The sequence below is a fragment of the Microtus oregoni genome, unplaced genomic scaffold (genome assembly GCF_018167655.1).
Source record: "Microtus oregoni isolate MIOR12 unplaced genomic scaffold, Mior012 000021F_ref0000039, whole genome shotgun sequence".
In the NCBI taxonomy this organism is placed as follows: Eukaryota; Metazoa; Chordata; class Mammalia; order Rodentia; family Cricetidae; genus Microtus; species Microtus oregoni.
Genome location: NW_024543080.1, coordinates 23,207,843 through 23,221,669, shown reverse-complemented (window position 1 = coordinate 23,221,669; position 13,827 = coordinate 23,207,843). Strand labels below are relative to the sequence as shown.

At 41.3% G+C, this 13,827-nt stretch overlaps 1 protein-coding gene across 1 annotated transcript in view; it reads left to right on the top strand.

Annotated features, from left to right (window-relative positions):
* Window positions 1-13,827, top strand: part of Atp10d (ATPase phospholipid transporting 10D (putative)) — an 88,312-nt gene that overhangs the window by 21,843 nt on the left and 52,642 nt on the right. Inside the window, exons 2-4 of the mRNA XM_041671464.1 lie at window positions 5,769-6,095; window positions 8,232-8,426; window positions 13,081-13,285. Of these exons, the coding sequence (XP_041527398.1) occupies window positions 5,806-6,095; window positions 8,232-8,426; window positions 13,081-13,285 (690 nt within the window). The 5' untranslated portion in view covers window positions 5,769-5,805. The remainder of the gene's footprint in view (window positions 1-5,768; window positions 6,096-8,231; window positions 8,427-13,080; window positions 13,286-13,827) is intronic.

The following is a 13,827-nucleotide window of genomic DNA, read 5'->3' as shown; positions in this document are numbered from 1 at the left end:
TCCATAGGGACCTCATACGTGTGCATATAACCCACACCTAGACACAGGCATGTGTAAAATAATTAAAAATTTGAAAAAAGAATAGAGACAGAGACCCACATTGGAGCACTGGACTGAGCTCCCAAGGTCCAAATGAGGAGCAGAATGAGGGAGAACATGAGCAAGGAAGTCAGGACCGCGAGGGGTGCCCTCACCCATTGAGATGGTGGGGCTGATCTAATGGGAGCTCACCAAGGCCAGCTGGACTGGGACTGATGGGGCACGTGATCAAACTGGACTCTCTGAATGTGGCTGACAATGAGGGCTGACTGAGAAGCCAAGGACAATGGCACTGGGTTTTGATCCTACTGCATGTACTGACTTTGTGGGAGCCTAGTCTGTTTGGATGCAAACCTTCCTAGACCTGGATGGAGAGGGTACGACCTTGGACTTCCCACAGGGCAGGAAACCTGACTGCTCTTTGGACTGGAGAGGAAGGGGGAATGGGGGAAGGGGGAGGGAAATGGGAGGAGGTGGAAGTTTTTAATAAAATGAAGAAAAAAAAAGGAAAAACCAAAGAGAAAAAAAATTGAAAAAAGAATAAAAATATTTGTAAACTATGCAATAGAAGTTTATTAAAAAATAAAACCAGATAGTAGGGCCTCCTGCATGCTAAGTAAGTGCTCTATACAAAGCTATACCCCAACCATTTTACATTTATTTATTTATTTATTTACTCATCCATCCATCCATCCATTCATTTATTTAGTGTGTGCGGGGGGCGGGGCGGGGGGTGAGAGGCGTACATGCCAAGATGAAGGTCAGACAACTTCTGGAAGTCAGTTCTGTCCTTCACACAGTGTTCTTTTCAGGACCCGGACTCAGGTCATCAGCCTTGGCAGCAAGTACCAGTATTCACTGATCCTTCCCAAAGCACTCTTCATTTTTATTTTAAGACAAGGGCTTGCTAAGATACTCAGGCTGACCTTGAATTTGTACTCCTCCTGCCTTAGCCTTCTGCTAGCTGAGGTTCCAGGCCTGGGTCACCAGATCCAATTCCCAGCTATCAGTTTTGAGGGATGGGCCACAGGGCTGAAGATATGGAGTTATTCTGATTCTGAGGGGCTAGGCTGTCGAGAGTGGAATGGCTAAGAGAGGCAGTATGGAGCAGTGAGCCAGCCCCAGTTCAGTACCCACTGAAATCCCTCGATTAAGAGAAGGAGGACAGGATGAACTACGGTGTGAGTGGATGCAGACTCCAGTGTCAGTTTGAGGATGTTGGGAAGGAACCGAGGAAAGCAGACACTGGAACACATAGGCAGTGAACTGTTTTCCAGTCATGCCAGTATTTCTCTGAAACTGGGAGAATTGGGGGTGGCTACGGTTCCTTGCCTGACTCTGTGCCAGGCAAAGCCGTCTATCTGTGTGAACCACGTGAGTATTTTTTGTTAGGGGGAGGTTGTTAGTGAGTTGCACCACAAATTACCAGAAGTTAACACCTTCCATATCTGTTCACTGTTTCTTTAATCTTCTGTTTACATTGTCAGGAAACTGCCCTGAAATTTAAAGAGCCAGGTCTTTCATTGTGACCTGAGGGTGTGGACACCAGACAGACACGCCGTGTTATGTCTTAAAAGACGGTTAATTGCAAATGAAAACTTCCCATTCCAAGTTTGCAGAAACGATAGCAAATCCCGCTAACTTCAGCTTTCTAAAGAGAAGTGTGAGATTTGACATGATGCCCCTCGTGCTTGTGTTATAACAACGCACGGAAGCACTTAGTGTGACATTAGCTGTTTCACTCTGCAGTGTTGATTAGCTAGGGGAGCATTATCTCACTTCCTTATTCTGTGAAAGAGTCCTGGCTTCGCTATGAACTACCTTAGTTAATTAGGATACACTTCATGCTACAGCTTTAAGAAGAAACCTAAGCTGTTTTTCTATAAGGTAAAGGTCGGGCTTTTCTGGTGCCTTTCAGGTGTGGACATGGAAACACTATTGGAAAGATGTGGTTTAGCAATGGCTTGCTTCTCTGTAAGTAGGTGCCTTAGAGGACAGGATCCCAAGGACAGCTCCAGCAAAAACATTCCTCCTATCGTATGTATAAAACTGATAAGACTGCCTTTCTAGTGGGGCGCACATTATAACAGCATCCAACATCCAGAGACAAAGGCATGCCCTTGGGAGCTGTGTTCTTTTCGTTAAGTGGCTTTCCAAGCCAGACTTATTATCTCAGCTGTGCATGGGGCTGAGGCAGGAGGATAGCAAGGTCAAGCTCAACCCGGGCGACAGATGAGTTTAAAGCCAGCCTGGGCAACTTGTTTAGACCTCGTCTCAAAATGAAATCTACAAAAAAAAAAAAAAAATAAACAACAACAACAAAAAAAAACAAGAAAGGAAGAAAGAAAGAAAGAAAGAAAATAGATAAATGTATATATAGCTCAGGGGTAGGATGCTTGCCAAGAATATGAATAGCACGTTCACAACCGTGGGTTCAGTCCCCAGCCCTGCAGAACAAATGCGTGAATACGTGCATATTTTCACGCTGTTTATTTTCACTGCTTTGTTTCGGGTGAGTTTTTAGAGAGATCTAATGGATTTTAAGTCATTTATTTGTGATTCAGTGGATTTGCTGTAAATGTGCGAATAAGGTGATGTCAGATGCAGTATCTTCGATTGTATAAGGCCCAGTGCACAGTGAACAGATGTCAAGAATGGTTGTTCAAATATTGATCATTAGAGTGAGGGGCGTCAGAACTCATCTGCCCGTGATGGTGGATGATGACATAGGAATTTAGATTCATAAAAATTGAGTCTAATTTCAATGTCCTTAGTGGGAAAGGATTAATTTCTGATTAGTATAGTGTTTTAGAAAAATGAGCTAGTACTCCAGTTAGAAACTTAGAGTGAAGCTTAGAAAGGAAATCATCTCGAATAATCTTCCTAAAGGATGATGGTGCTTTAAATGGGATTTTACAACAGGATCACATTTGGTATGTACGTGCCTATCAGGTCACTTAGACCCTCAGTTCTTGGAGAAAGGGGTCCATGTCTTTATTGTGTCTGTATTCTAGCCTAGTGCAGGATCGGTACATATCCCAGTTTTGCCCCATAAAATCTGAAGATGCCCAAATTCAGATGACAAGGATACGTTACAGATTTCCTAAGTAAGAAACTTAGGTGATCAACACCAGGAGTAGATATGTAAATGATAAGTCAAGATGGAACTCAAGGGCCATGGACTTTTTGTGGCATACTCAATGACATGCTTGTTGCCTAATTTGTGAATTTTGGGGGACATTTTCCACGTGCCAGATCCTCTAAAAACATAGGCAAATGAGGTGCCTACAATAACAATAAATCCTTTATTCATAAAGATATGATTTGAATCTGCTGTATCTACTTGTGTTATAGAAACAAGACCCTTTGGGGTCCAGCCTCAAGGGCCTTTCAGGGTTCAGAATGGAAGCAACAGCCAGCAGAGGACTCAGGATGTCTGCGGGAGAATGAATTTCTCTCACACATGCTTTTCTGAATCAGTCTCTTTATCATTCTGTCTCCTGTCCTACTTCTATTTCCTTCTAGCTTCTTCTCCTGCTCCTTCTTCTCTAGCCTAAAAATTCTTTTTCCTACAGGAGCAATAAAGTGATAAAAAAAAATTGCAAGAGTTAACTCTCATTGGTCAAAAGCACATTCCTAGGGTAAGCAATCAGGAACTGAGCCATTGCCATGGCAACATAAGGGTCCAAGGTTACAGGACAAAGACCGTGATCAGAGGGCAGGGGTACTGTGCCCAGTGAGATAAGCTTTGGGTCATAGGTCTTTTGTTAACAGATTTGGCAAGCAAAGAATTATTTTTCCTAGGGTGTTCATATAGCAACCTGGTTGGACCTCTGGGACTCTGACCCTGTGTATAGATACAAAGTTCCAAATTTATGGTCTTCGTACAAAAAGTCTAGTTTGAACTTGTTTTGTAGTGAAAGTGAGATAACTGTGTGCAGTTAGTCTAAGCAAGAGAGCAGAGCAGACTTTTAAATGTCTACTGTCCTCAGGGGATAAATAGATCTAATTATGAAGCATGTCCTAGTATATTTTCTATATATCAAAATTATATAGCTAAAATCAAAGTCCTCTTCCTGGCCATCCACAGATATATGTGCCCATAAGATTGAGATGTAGTCATGAGATTACATATACACATCACATGAGATTACACAATACACACTACAATGCAGGTACTGGGGAGACACCAAGCTGCTTTAACAAAAGTGAGCAACATTTTCCAAAGCTGATGGTCCTGCAGGCCTTGCCTGGACTGATTACCCTCCATCAGAGTCGCTATTCGGGTGGGTTGGCATCTGAATTATCAATTGCCGTATGCTGTGTATTTCCATCCTCACCAACATTATAGGATTGAGTGATTAAATATATATGTATATATGTATTTTATTTTATGTATGTGCTTGTGTGTATGTGTGCATATCTTCTGTATATATGCACATATGTGGGTACCCACAGAAGCCAGAAGATGGCATCAGATCCCCAGGAACAGGAGTTACAGGAGGTTATGAGCCACCTGACCTGGGTGCTAGGAACTGAACTCTGGCTCTCTGAAAAATCAACAAATGCTCTTAACTGCCGGGCCATCTCCTCAGCCCTAATTGATTTAATGTTGAGATAATGTGCATAGAGGGTTTTGCATTGTGTTTGGAATAATAAATGCTAGACTTTTCCTCTTCAACAGTAAATTTCCGGGGGAAAAATAAGTAATACTTAAAAGTAAAGAAAAAGAGGATGGGATTATGCATCACTTAGAATTTGGCACAGAATCCTGATTGACTCAGTTTGGTAGGTGCTGATTTCAGCTGAGTTGACCTGGGGACACTCCTGCTCTTCTTTGTTCTAGGTTGTCACCTGAGCACACTAACGTGTTTGTGGTCAGATGAGAGCCAGTGGTCTCAGCCTCACACGTGAAGGCATTGGTGTAATTGGGTTTCAGCGGTGGCGAAAGGGTTCTGGGGAATCAGTGAGAATGAGCAACCTGGTAAAGAACATTTTGCACACTTCTGCAGTATCTTGTTGTCTATTGTTCCTTTTTTTTAAAAAAGATTTTTTTATTTGTTATATATACAACATTCCTTCCATGTATGCTTGCATGCCAGAAGAGGGCACCAGATCTCATTATAGATGGCTGTGAGCCACGATGTGGTTGCTGGGAATTGAACTCAGGACCTCTGGAAGAGTAGTCAGTGCTCTTAACCTCTAAGCCATCTCTCCAGCCCCCTGCTGTTCCTTTCTTTAGCCAGACTGAGGCATGCGGCCGAGGTAGAGAAAGATACCGATAAGGCAAAGAAAGTGTCACTCTTGATGAACAGGGATGGGAAGGACTTGTAGCCTTGTTTGTGATCCACACAGACTTCTTAAATGTCTACCAGGCCTAGGCTGGACCATTTGCAGGCCACTCATGTAAGCTTCATGACAACTTCCTGACATGGACGCATGACCCGGTTTCAAAATGGAGAAAGCTGATGGCCAGAGAAGCAAAGAGACTTGCATACATTAAAGCCAAGATGGTTACTCCAAGTTATAGAAAGGGCTTGTGGGCACTGTCTTTTCATGAGGAAAAAGGTGCATGCTTTAACAAGAATTTGATTTAAAAGGAGTAGCAGAAATGAGCTGTAGACCCCCTTACCTGTGGAAACACTAGGCCATGCATTTGTCTGATCTAGAAAACTGCTCTCTTTTACACATTTGCAGAGGCTTATGGGAAACATCTTTTTGTTTGCTAGATCACCTGCACCACCCGGGTCTCCCTGCGTCTTGGACATGACTGAGCTTCTTCAGTGGGCCAGACATCACTGGCATCGGCTGATGAATGGGAGAACCCAGCATGAAGACGAGAGGCCATACAGCTATTCCTCACTGCTTGTCTGTGGGGGCAAGTCCTCCCCAACCCCCAAACCAGCAGGAAAGCATCGTGTCGTTATCCCTCACCTTCCGTGCTTCAAAGATGAGTATGAAAGGTTTTCTGGAACCTACATGAATAACCGGATACGGACAACCAAGTACACGCTTCTGAATTTCGTGCCGAGAAACTTATTTGAGCAGTTTCACAGGTACTGTGGTACTTTTCGAGAAAGTAATATCCCAGAATGCTTTTCATTTCTTCCATTGAAACTTCCACCAACCCATGCATTTTCACTGTCCTGTTGCACAAGCTTATATATAGACCTGCTAGGCAACTTAGATTCAAGTCCCGGCTGGAGCGAGGGTGCTTGGGGTTCACACAGTTCTTTACAGTTAGAAGGATGTCTTCTGTTTATCAGAGGAGATGCTGTTCCCTTGTGTTATCTTCAGATAGGATACCGTCTGTGGCTCAGCCAAGGCCATACCAGTAATAAGTAGCAGAGTGGATGTCATAGCCTTGGGCCTTCTCTGTCTTGCTTCAATGTCCTTTCTATTAAACCATGTTGCATTTTAATTGCAGATTTTTCTTACTTGATAATGGGGAAAAGAAAGAGACTCTTAAGCAAATGTAATAAGATGTTATTAAGTGAAGCAATGATGTAATTCAATTTAACAGGCATTTATCGAAGCCGACTTGAGATCTTGGGCAGTGAAGAAAATGCAGGTATAACCGGCTACTTTCCTTATGGATTCTGTAGGTTTTCTACATGTGTGTACAGACAGTGAGAGGCCACAGTGGGTCTGCAGGTATCAAAGTGAAAGCTTCAAGAGAAGTCATGGAACAAGAGAAGTCACACTGTGTGGCACTCGGTCATGGAGGGCGGGCGTCTTCTGCCCAGGAACAGGCAGAGCATATTTCATGTAGAGGAAGGCGTGTCCGTGCAAACACAAAGACCTCAACAGAGAAGCCTTGCTTGAAGCCTGGGAAGTTTCCTTTTGTATGATACCTAGTGTCTGTGTTGGGAACAATAGAAAATAATGGGAGGACGGGTCTAAGCCCACCAGCAGAGTATTGCTGTCAAAACAGAGACTCAAGACTCCATACCTCCAGCATGATTCTGAGCTAGAGAAAAGCCTGCTTAGGTCTGTATGGAGGCGGTGGGATGATCACAAGGAAGGACTTAGAAATAAACTGAATAAAAAATGACATTTAGGATGCTGCTGTGTAGTTGTTAGGAGACCCGTGCTTATGATAGCATGGTGACGAAGGGGACGACAGCCCAGGACACATGCTGTAGACTAGCTTTGGGGAAATAACTGGGAAGGGAGCCTTAGATGGACACGCCGTGATGACAGGAAAACTTACCAGCCAAAGGAGAGCCAGGACCAAAGAGCAGCTGGGCTGTGCAGTTCCTTGTGTCGGAAATGCCCGAGCTGCTCAGTCCAGAGAGAGACGGTCACGATTTGCACTTCATAGGTTCTGTGTGCAGTTGGTGCCATGTTAGAGTGCAGGCATGACTTTCTGAGATTGATAGCCTTAAGGGCTACAGGGGTTTATGTCTGTAGACTGTAATCTAGTACATTTGATAAGTAAAGGAACTTCAAAATTTACAGTGTTCCCTTGAGCTGTGGACTTGAATGTGATCCATGGAGAAACAACTGAACCCACGGATCTAACAAAAACAGTTAGAAAAGAAAACTTCGGAGCAAAATACATTGGAGATTGCAAAGGAGACATGTGGATAGATTGATTATGCTTTTAAGGAGTTTCACGGTTGAAGGGAAAGGAAAATTCCTGATGACTATGCAGAACTGAGGTTTCTTGTTTGTTCTTTTTTAAAATTTGAATATATAAAATAGTGAAGTTTTGGGGATGGAAGAATTTCCCTGAGCTCTTTGGTTCTGCATAGTGTGAGAAGATACAGAACGTCTCAAGGAGAGAAAATCCCAGGTCTCCCTGCTCTTTTTGGCCTTTAGATTTTGAGCCTTGCTTGAATCGAATGGGTTAATTCAGAGTGCCTGGGTTTGTCTTTTCAGCTTTTAAAGAGAAAACAGTACTTCCTCTTTTCAATATGTGTTACATAACTCAAGACTACCACAGCCAAATATTCACTATTATATGTTTAATAAGAAAATCTTATATTTATTCAAATATGATCCAAGCCAAATGTCCTGGATAGATACAAATACTTCATATTTGTTAGATTTTGATAATTCTCTGTCCTGTGACTGACCATTCCAGCTAATCCCGACTTAGGCAAAAGAACAAAAGCCATGCCTTGCTTCTTTTATTTCAGCTCTTGGAGTGTTCTGTACAAACCTCCCTGTGTGTGCTTGGCTTGCAGGGCTGCCAATTTATACTTCCTGTTCCTCGTGGTCCTGAACTGGGTGCCTTTGGTAGAAGCCTTCCAAAAGGAAATCACGATGCTGCCGCTGGTGGTGGTCCTCACAATCATTGCAATTAAGGATGGCTTGGAGGACTACCGGAAATACAAAATCGATAAGCAGATCAACAATTTAATAACCAAAGTTTACAGTAGGTAAGTGGGATGGCTGTGTCCCTAAGGAATGCACTGTAGCATTTATAAGCATGTTAGTCCTTCTGCCCTTACGTAGGATCAGGACCCTTGTTGTGCTGCTGTTGTTACTGGGTTTTTTTTTTTTTTTCCTCTCTCCTGATACCAGGGATTGAACCTAGGACTTCATAATCTTTTACGTATTAGTCAAGTGTTCTACTGGTGAACTACACTACCAGTTGTTATTATTGATTTTGCTTAACATTTCTTAAAATTCTTCAGTGAATTTAGTTGAAATCTTACAGGGGAAATACGAGTCACTGTCAGTCACAAAAACCCTGCTGACTCAGTCATTGGAAACTGAAAGGATCTGAACTGGCTTGAGAGCTGGGTGCGGGGTCATAGCCCGATAATCTCAGCACTTGGAAGACTGAGACAAGATACTTGCCAGCCTGGGTATGAGAACCACAGTGAAGATCAAGAGAAAGAGAAAAACTTGAATAGATATGAAAAGTTGAATGGAACATAAGAAGTCAATTATTTATGGAGCAAAGGGTTATAAAGTCAGAATAGAATTCTTTTTATTCATAAAATCCGAAACATCTATTGCAGCCTTGCCTGAGGCATCCAATGGAGAGAGTTTATTTGGTGAATTCAGTTATTGTGTAATGTCATTGGCAGTATGTAAAGAGAAAGTCTGTGTATCCAGGAGAGAATTCAGGTTATGAGTTGACCCATGATGCTGCTGATACGAGCTCCTCCATGCTTCTTTTTAGATGTAAGTGAATACTGAAAACACAGCTGGAAGATGGCCACATAAGAATCCTAATATTCTCTTATGAGTATGAGAATCAGAGAAACAGGTTCAGGGGAAGCTTGTTTGGAGATGTGGTATTCACGCTAACGTCTGCTAGATCGTGAATTCTGCTCATAATTAGGTTTCTTCAGTAGCTCTCACATTTCTTTACAGATCTATTGAAAAAAACAAGGAAAAGAATTGATTTTTTCATCATTATAAGATGATGTGAGGGGATTTGAATAGTGAAAAAATTACTTCTATTTTTATGCTACTTATGAAGGAAACAAGAAGCTCTGATACAGGCTATCAAATCCTACAGTAGTTGTAGAGTTGAAGTCTGTTATTCAGAGCACCAATTCCACGAGTCACTCGGTAACCCTTGAGTACTTAGGAAATGCCGGAGACAAGAGAGGTGTCATGCTAGACCGCACTGACCTTTGGTCACTAGCTGGAAGATGGCCACATAATGACAAAATCCAGGTTTTGTCACTCTTGAGATTAATCAGGTAACACCAAATTTGGCAAAAAGGGAGGACACTATATATGTGCACATGTGCGTAATATATATGTGTGTAATCATTTTATATACAGATTCTTCTAAGTGTAGATGCTTGTAGACTTTTACCACTATTATATAGTCAATAATATGTCTTTGATCTCTGTATTTTTCTAAAATGTTATTACCTTGATTTCTCCCACTTACTGGCTCTGTAGCCTTGGGCAGATTACATAAGCCAGCTAAACGGCTATTTTATTTCATCATGAATACAAGGATAAAACAGCAAACACAGTGATGAGTGTATTTTAAGAAGCAAATAAAGGGCAGCCGCTAGCATTATGATGGCAGGTTAGTGCCAGTTAGCAAGAGGGTTTCTTGACACATGGGCAAGTCATTTAATTAGCATGTGAGATGTAATAACATTGCCCTGTTTCCTAGATACTAACTGCCCAATGGGAGACCTGGTTTAGCCTTTCCTCTGGGGTCCTTTTACCTGGTTTGCATATACATTTAGTGATGAAATGCTCTAGTCTAGTGTCTTAATGCCCATTCTTTCACTTCATGGCTGCATTTTATAAGAGAGCTGGGTAACTTTATATCTTTTTATCTGTATTCCAGGCAATTTTTTTCTGCTCAGGGCTATGGAAGAAATAATGTTTATTATGTTTTCTTCCCCAAATTGTCTTTGGAACAATAGAGATAAAAAGAAGTAAAAATAGGCTATGAAGCCATACCTTGTTGATTTATGTATGCTAATTGAAATGCCCATGGAACATTACAAAGATTATGGAAGCCAAAATATTTTGCAGAAAATTTAAGATGAAAGCAAAGGGGCTATTAAATGAGGCAAACTTTTAGAAGAAGAATGTTGACATTTCCAGGCTGAAAATTTGGTTCTTATTCATAATATCTGGCCAATCACAATGTACTTTATTTCTATGGGTAAATATCACATGCAAATAACATGGTCCCATGAGGACCCAGCTCTTAAATGCAAAATACTTCCCAATAACATCATGAACTGGGGAGCAGGTCTTCAATCCCTGGGCTTCAGGAGGACCACTTACCCACACAATAGGAAGGTTTAAACAAATCGTGGATACAACGCATGCCCTCCATGGTCCAGTTTATTTTCTGACCTTTAGATATCACCAACAGTTACTCCTACGTTCTTCCTTTCAACAGAGTTCATGTGATCACCCTGCTTGAAGGTCATCAGACCTCCTGATGAGCAAATGCCCTAGGTGTGTTGGTCCTTGGTAAACAACAACAGGCTCCCTTTGTAGATTCAATATTCCTCCCTCTTTGAAATTTTCATCTCCTTTGGTTTTTATGACATTACTTCCTCTTAGATGCCCTTTGCCTTCGCTGTCGTCTTTAAGACTTTGTTAAGGATGCTTGTATCCTTCTTTGCCTGTTGCCATTTGCCCTTTATGAACCTCAGGCTTCTACATCCACATCTTTATGCACAACAACTGCGTTAGAAGCTTACACTAGATGTACACCTCAACCACCTCATACATGTCATGTAAAAACGTCTTGAAATGAATTTGTTGTCTCACCTCAGACGTTATTAGTTGTTCCAAAATCTTGGACACGGAAACAGGCACCTTCTGTCACCCCATCATGCCAATGATGAACCATTCTGCCATCCCTGAAGTTGCTTACATGCAGAACAAGTCAGGAAATGGCTCTCTCTGCTATCTAATTATGTCCCCATTTAACCTTTTACTTGTTTGTCCTGCTACTGCCTTAATTCTGAGCCTGCTCATCCATCCTTTGAATTATTTCAGCAACTTTCCATTCGTCTCCTGTCTACTCTAACCTCTCACTAGGCTGCTGCTCAATAGTCCGTTACTCTGCCACAGGAATGAGCATACAGAAGCAGGGACATACCTTTTTTTTTTTGTGAACTTTAGTGACTCCATTTTTTGTAGAATGAAATTTCTAGAATACCCAGTAATCCCTTTCCTAGGTATGTGTGGCATATAGAACTGAGCTTTCAAAGTATAATCTCTACTTACTTTTTTAAATCTTCTGTTACTTCCCTTCTTGGAAGAATTCAGTATTATGTATAGACACTAGGGAGATTTTGAAAAGCAAAACAAAAATAAAATAAATTATGGATTTGCCATTTTCTATAGACTACAAAATTCTTAGGATAATCACAGATTTCTCCCAGTTAGATTTGATATTGTGCATTAGGTATTTATTAACTTATTTACATTTGCTTAACCCTTCAAACTAAGCATTTCTTTACATAGCTGATAGCTATTCAAGTAATCTAGGCAGCATTTCCATTTAATGTGATTTAATCTGACTTTTAGTATGTCGTACAACTTAGGTTATAAGTAACTCCGAGGAGTCTAGGGAGTGAGTATAAATTCTATCTCCATAAATCTAACAGAAAGTAAATTGCTTTGCAATTATTTGCTTTCTTATTTTTGCGGCCTTAGCCTCTTGAATGTTGGGGTTGCAAGTGTGTGCCACAATGCCTAGTGCGCATTCTAGAAGGGATCAAATTTACAGTTCTTTCTTAAAGGGATCAGATGCTGCAGCCTCAGGGTAAACTCCTCTGTCAGTGTTTGGAACGAGGGTGGGGGAGCAGAGGAGACTTGCAGAGATGCCCAAGTCCCTCATATGATATGTTGCATGATATGATATGTCGGCTTTTATCTTACACATGTTCCCTGTGCACTTTAATTAATCTTTAGCGTACTCACAGTACTGACACAATGCAAAAGTGATGTCGATGGTTGTTAACTGCGTTTCTTTAGGAAATGATAGCAGGAAGAAAAGTCTGTATGTTTTAGTACGTGTTTTTCTTTTCAAATATTTTCAAATTGCAATTGCTGGAATCCTCAGATAGAGAGTCTGTGGACATGGAAGGCTGCTTTTGTTTCTATTAGGTGAGAATCAGAGGTGATAACGTGGTATATATATATTTTAATATCACGTGTGGGTATTGCATTTCCTTAGGTTTTCGTTAATTATCCAGCATAGGTGTGTGCCACAGGGCTCTCTGAGGTCAGACCACGAGTCTTGTCGCCCCTTCAGGTCCTTGATACCTGACTCAGAATCACATGCAAGGACTGTTCTACATATGAATATGTTCATGTAATGTTCGTTGTAATTCTGTTCTAGACTTGTGTTCACACAGCGAAAGGGTTCGACATCCCACAGTGGGGGAGAAAGAGCTGAAAGAGTACCTTTAAGGGACTTAATAACTACATTTTCCCAATGCGGCCTCTGTGAAATTTTAGCCTTACCTATTTTGTAGTGTCTCCTTTAGCATTTAATCCCACACTAAGATTTTAAGAAATGATTATGTTTCTTCTTACTATGTTTTCTATCTTTATTATCCCCCGGTTCGATTTCAGGAAAGAAAGAAAGTACACGGACTGTTGTTGGAAAAACGTCACTGTGGGGGACTTCATTCGCCTCTCGTGTAACGAGATCATCCCTGCAGACATGGTCTTACTCTTTTCCACAGACCCTGATGGCATCTGTCACATCGAGACTTCTGGCCTTGACGGAGAGAGCAATTTAAAGCAGCGGCAGGTGGTGCGTGGGTATGCGGAGCAGGTAAAGAGTGTCTTCCCCCCGGAGTTATGGGCATCCTTCTTCCTCAGGAAAGGTCCGGGCTCATTTTCACGGGCTAGATAAAGAGATTTTTAATTTAATTTTTACCGCTGGCAAAATAGAATTGTAGAAGGCTTAATCTATTTTCAGATATTAGTGGACGGACGTGTATTATGTTTTATAGGTAATAGGATAAAAATGACGTTGGTGCTCACACACTGGGGTCTGCAATCAGATTGTGTGGCACAGCTAATGAGAAACCCAGCAGAGTTCATTTGCAGTAGAAATAATCACCTGCTAAGTTCATTTTCTCACTCTTAGGGTTTTATATTTTGTCTTTTCACTATTTTTCCTAACATGTCTAATTTCCTATATTCCTAAGTTTAAAAAAAGATTATGGTTTCTCACGCCACAAACTTCTAGGCTGTTCATCTTCTGTAATAAGGGAAATCAGACTGACACAGATTTGAATAATTAAATTTTTGCTCTGCCACTGATTTGTTTCTTTTATTCACAAGGTAATGATCTTGTGAAGTTATTCAAAT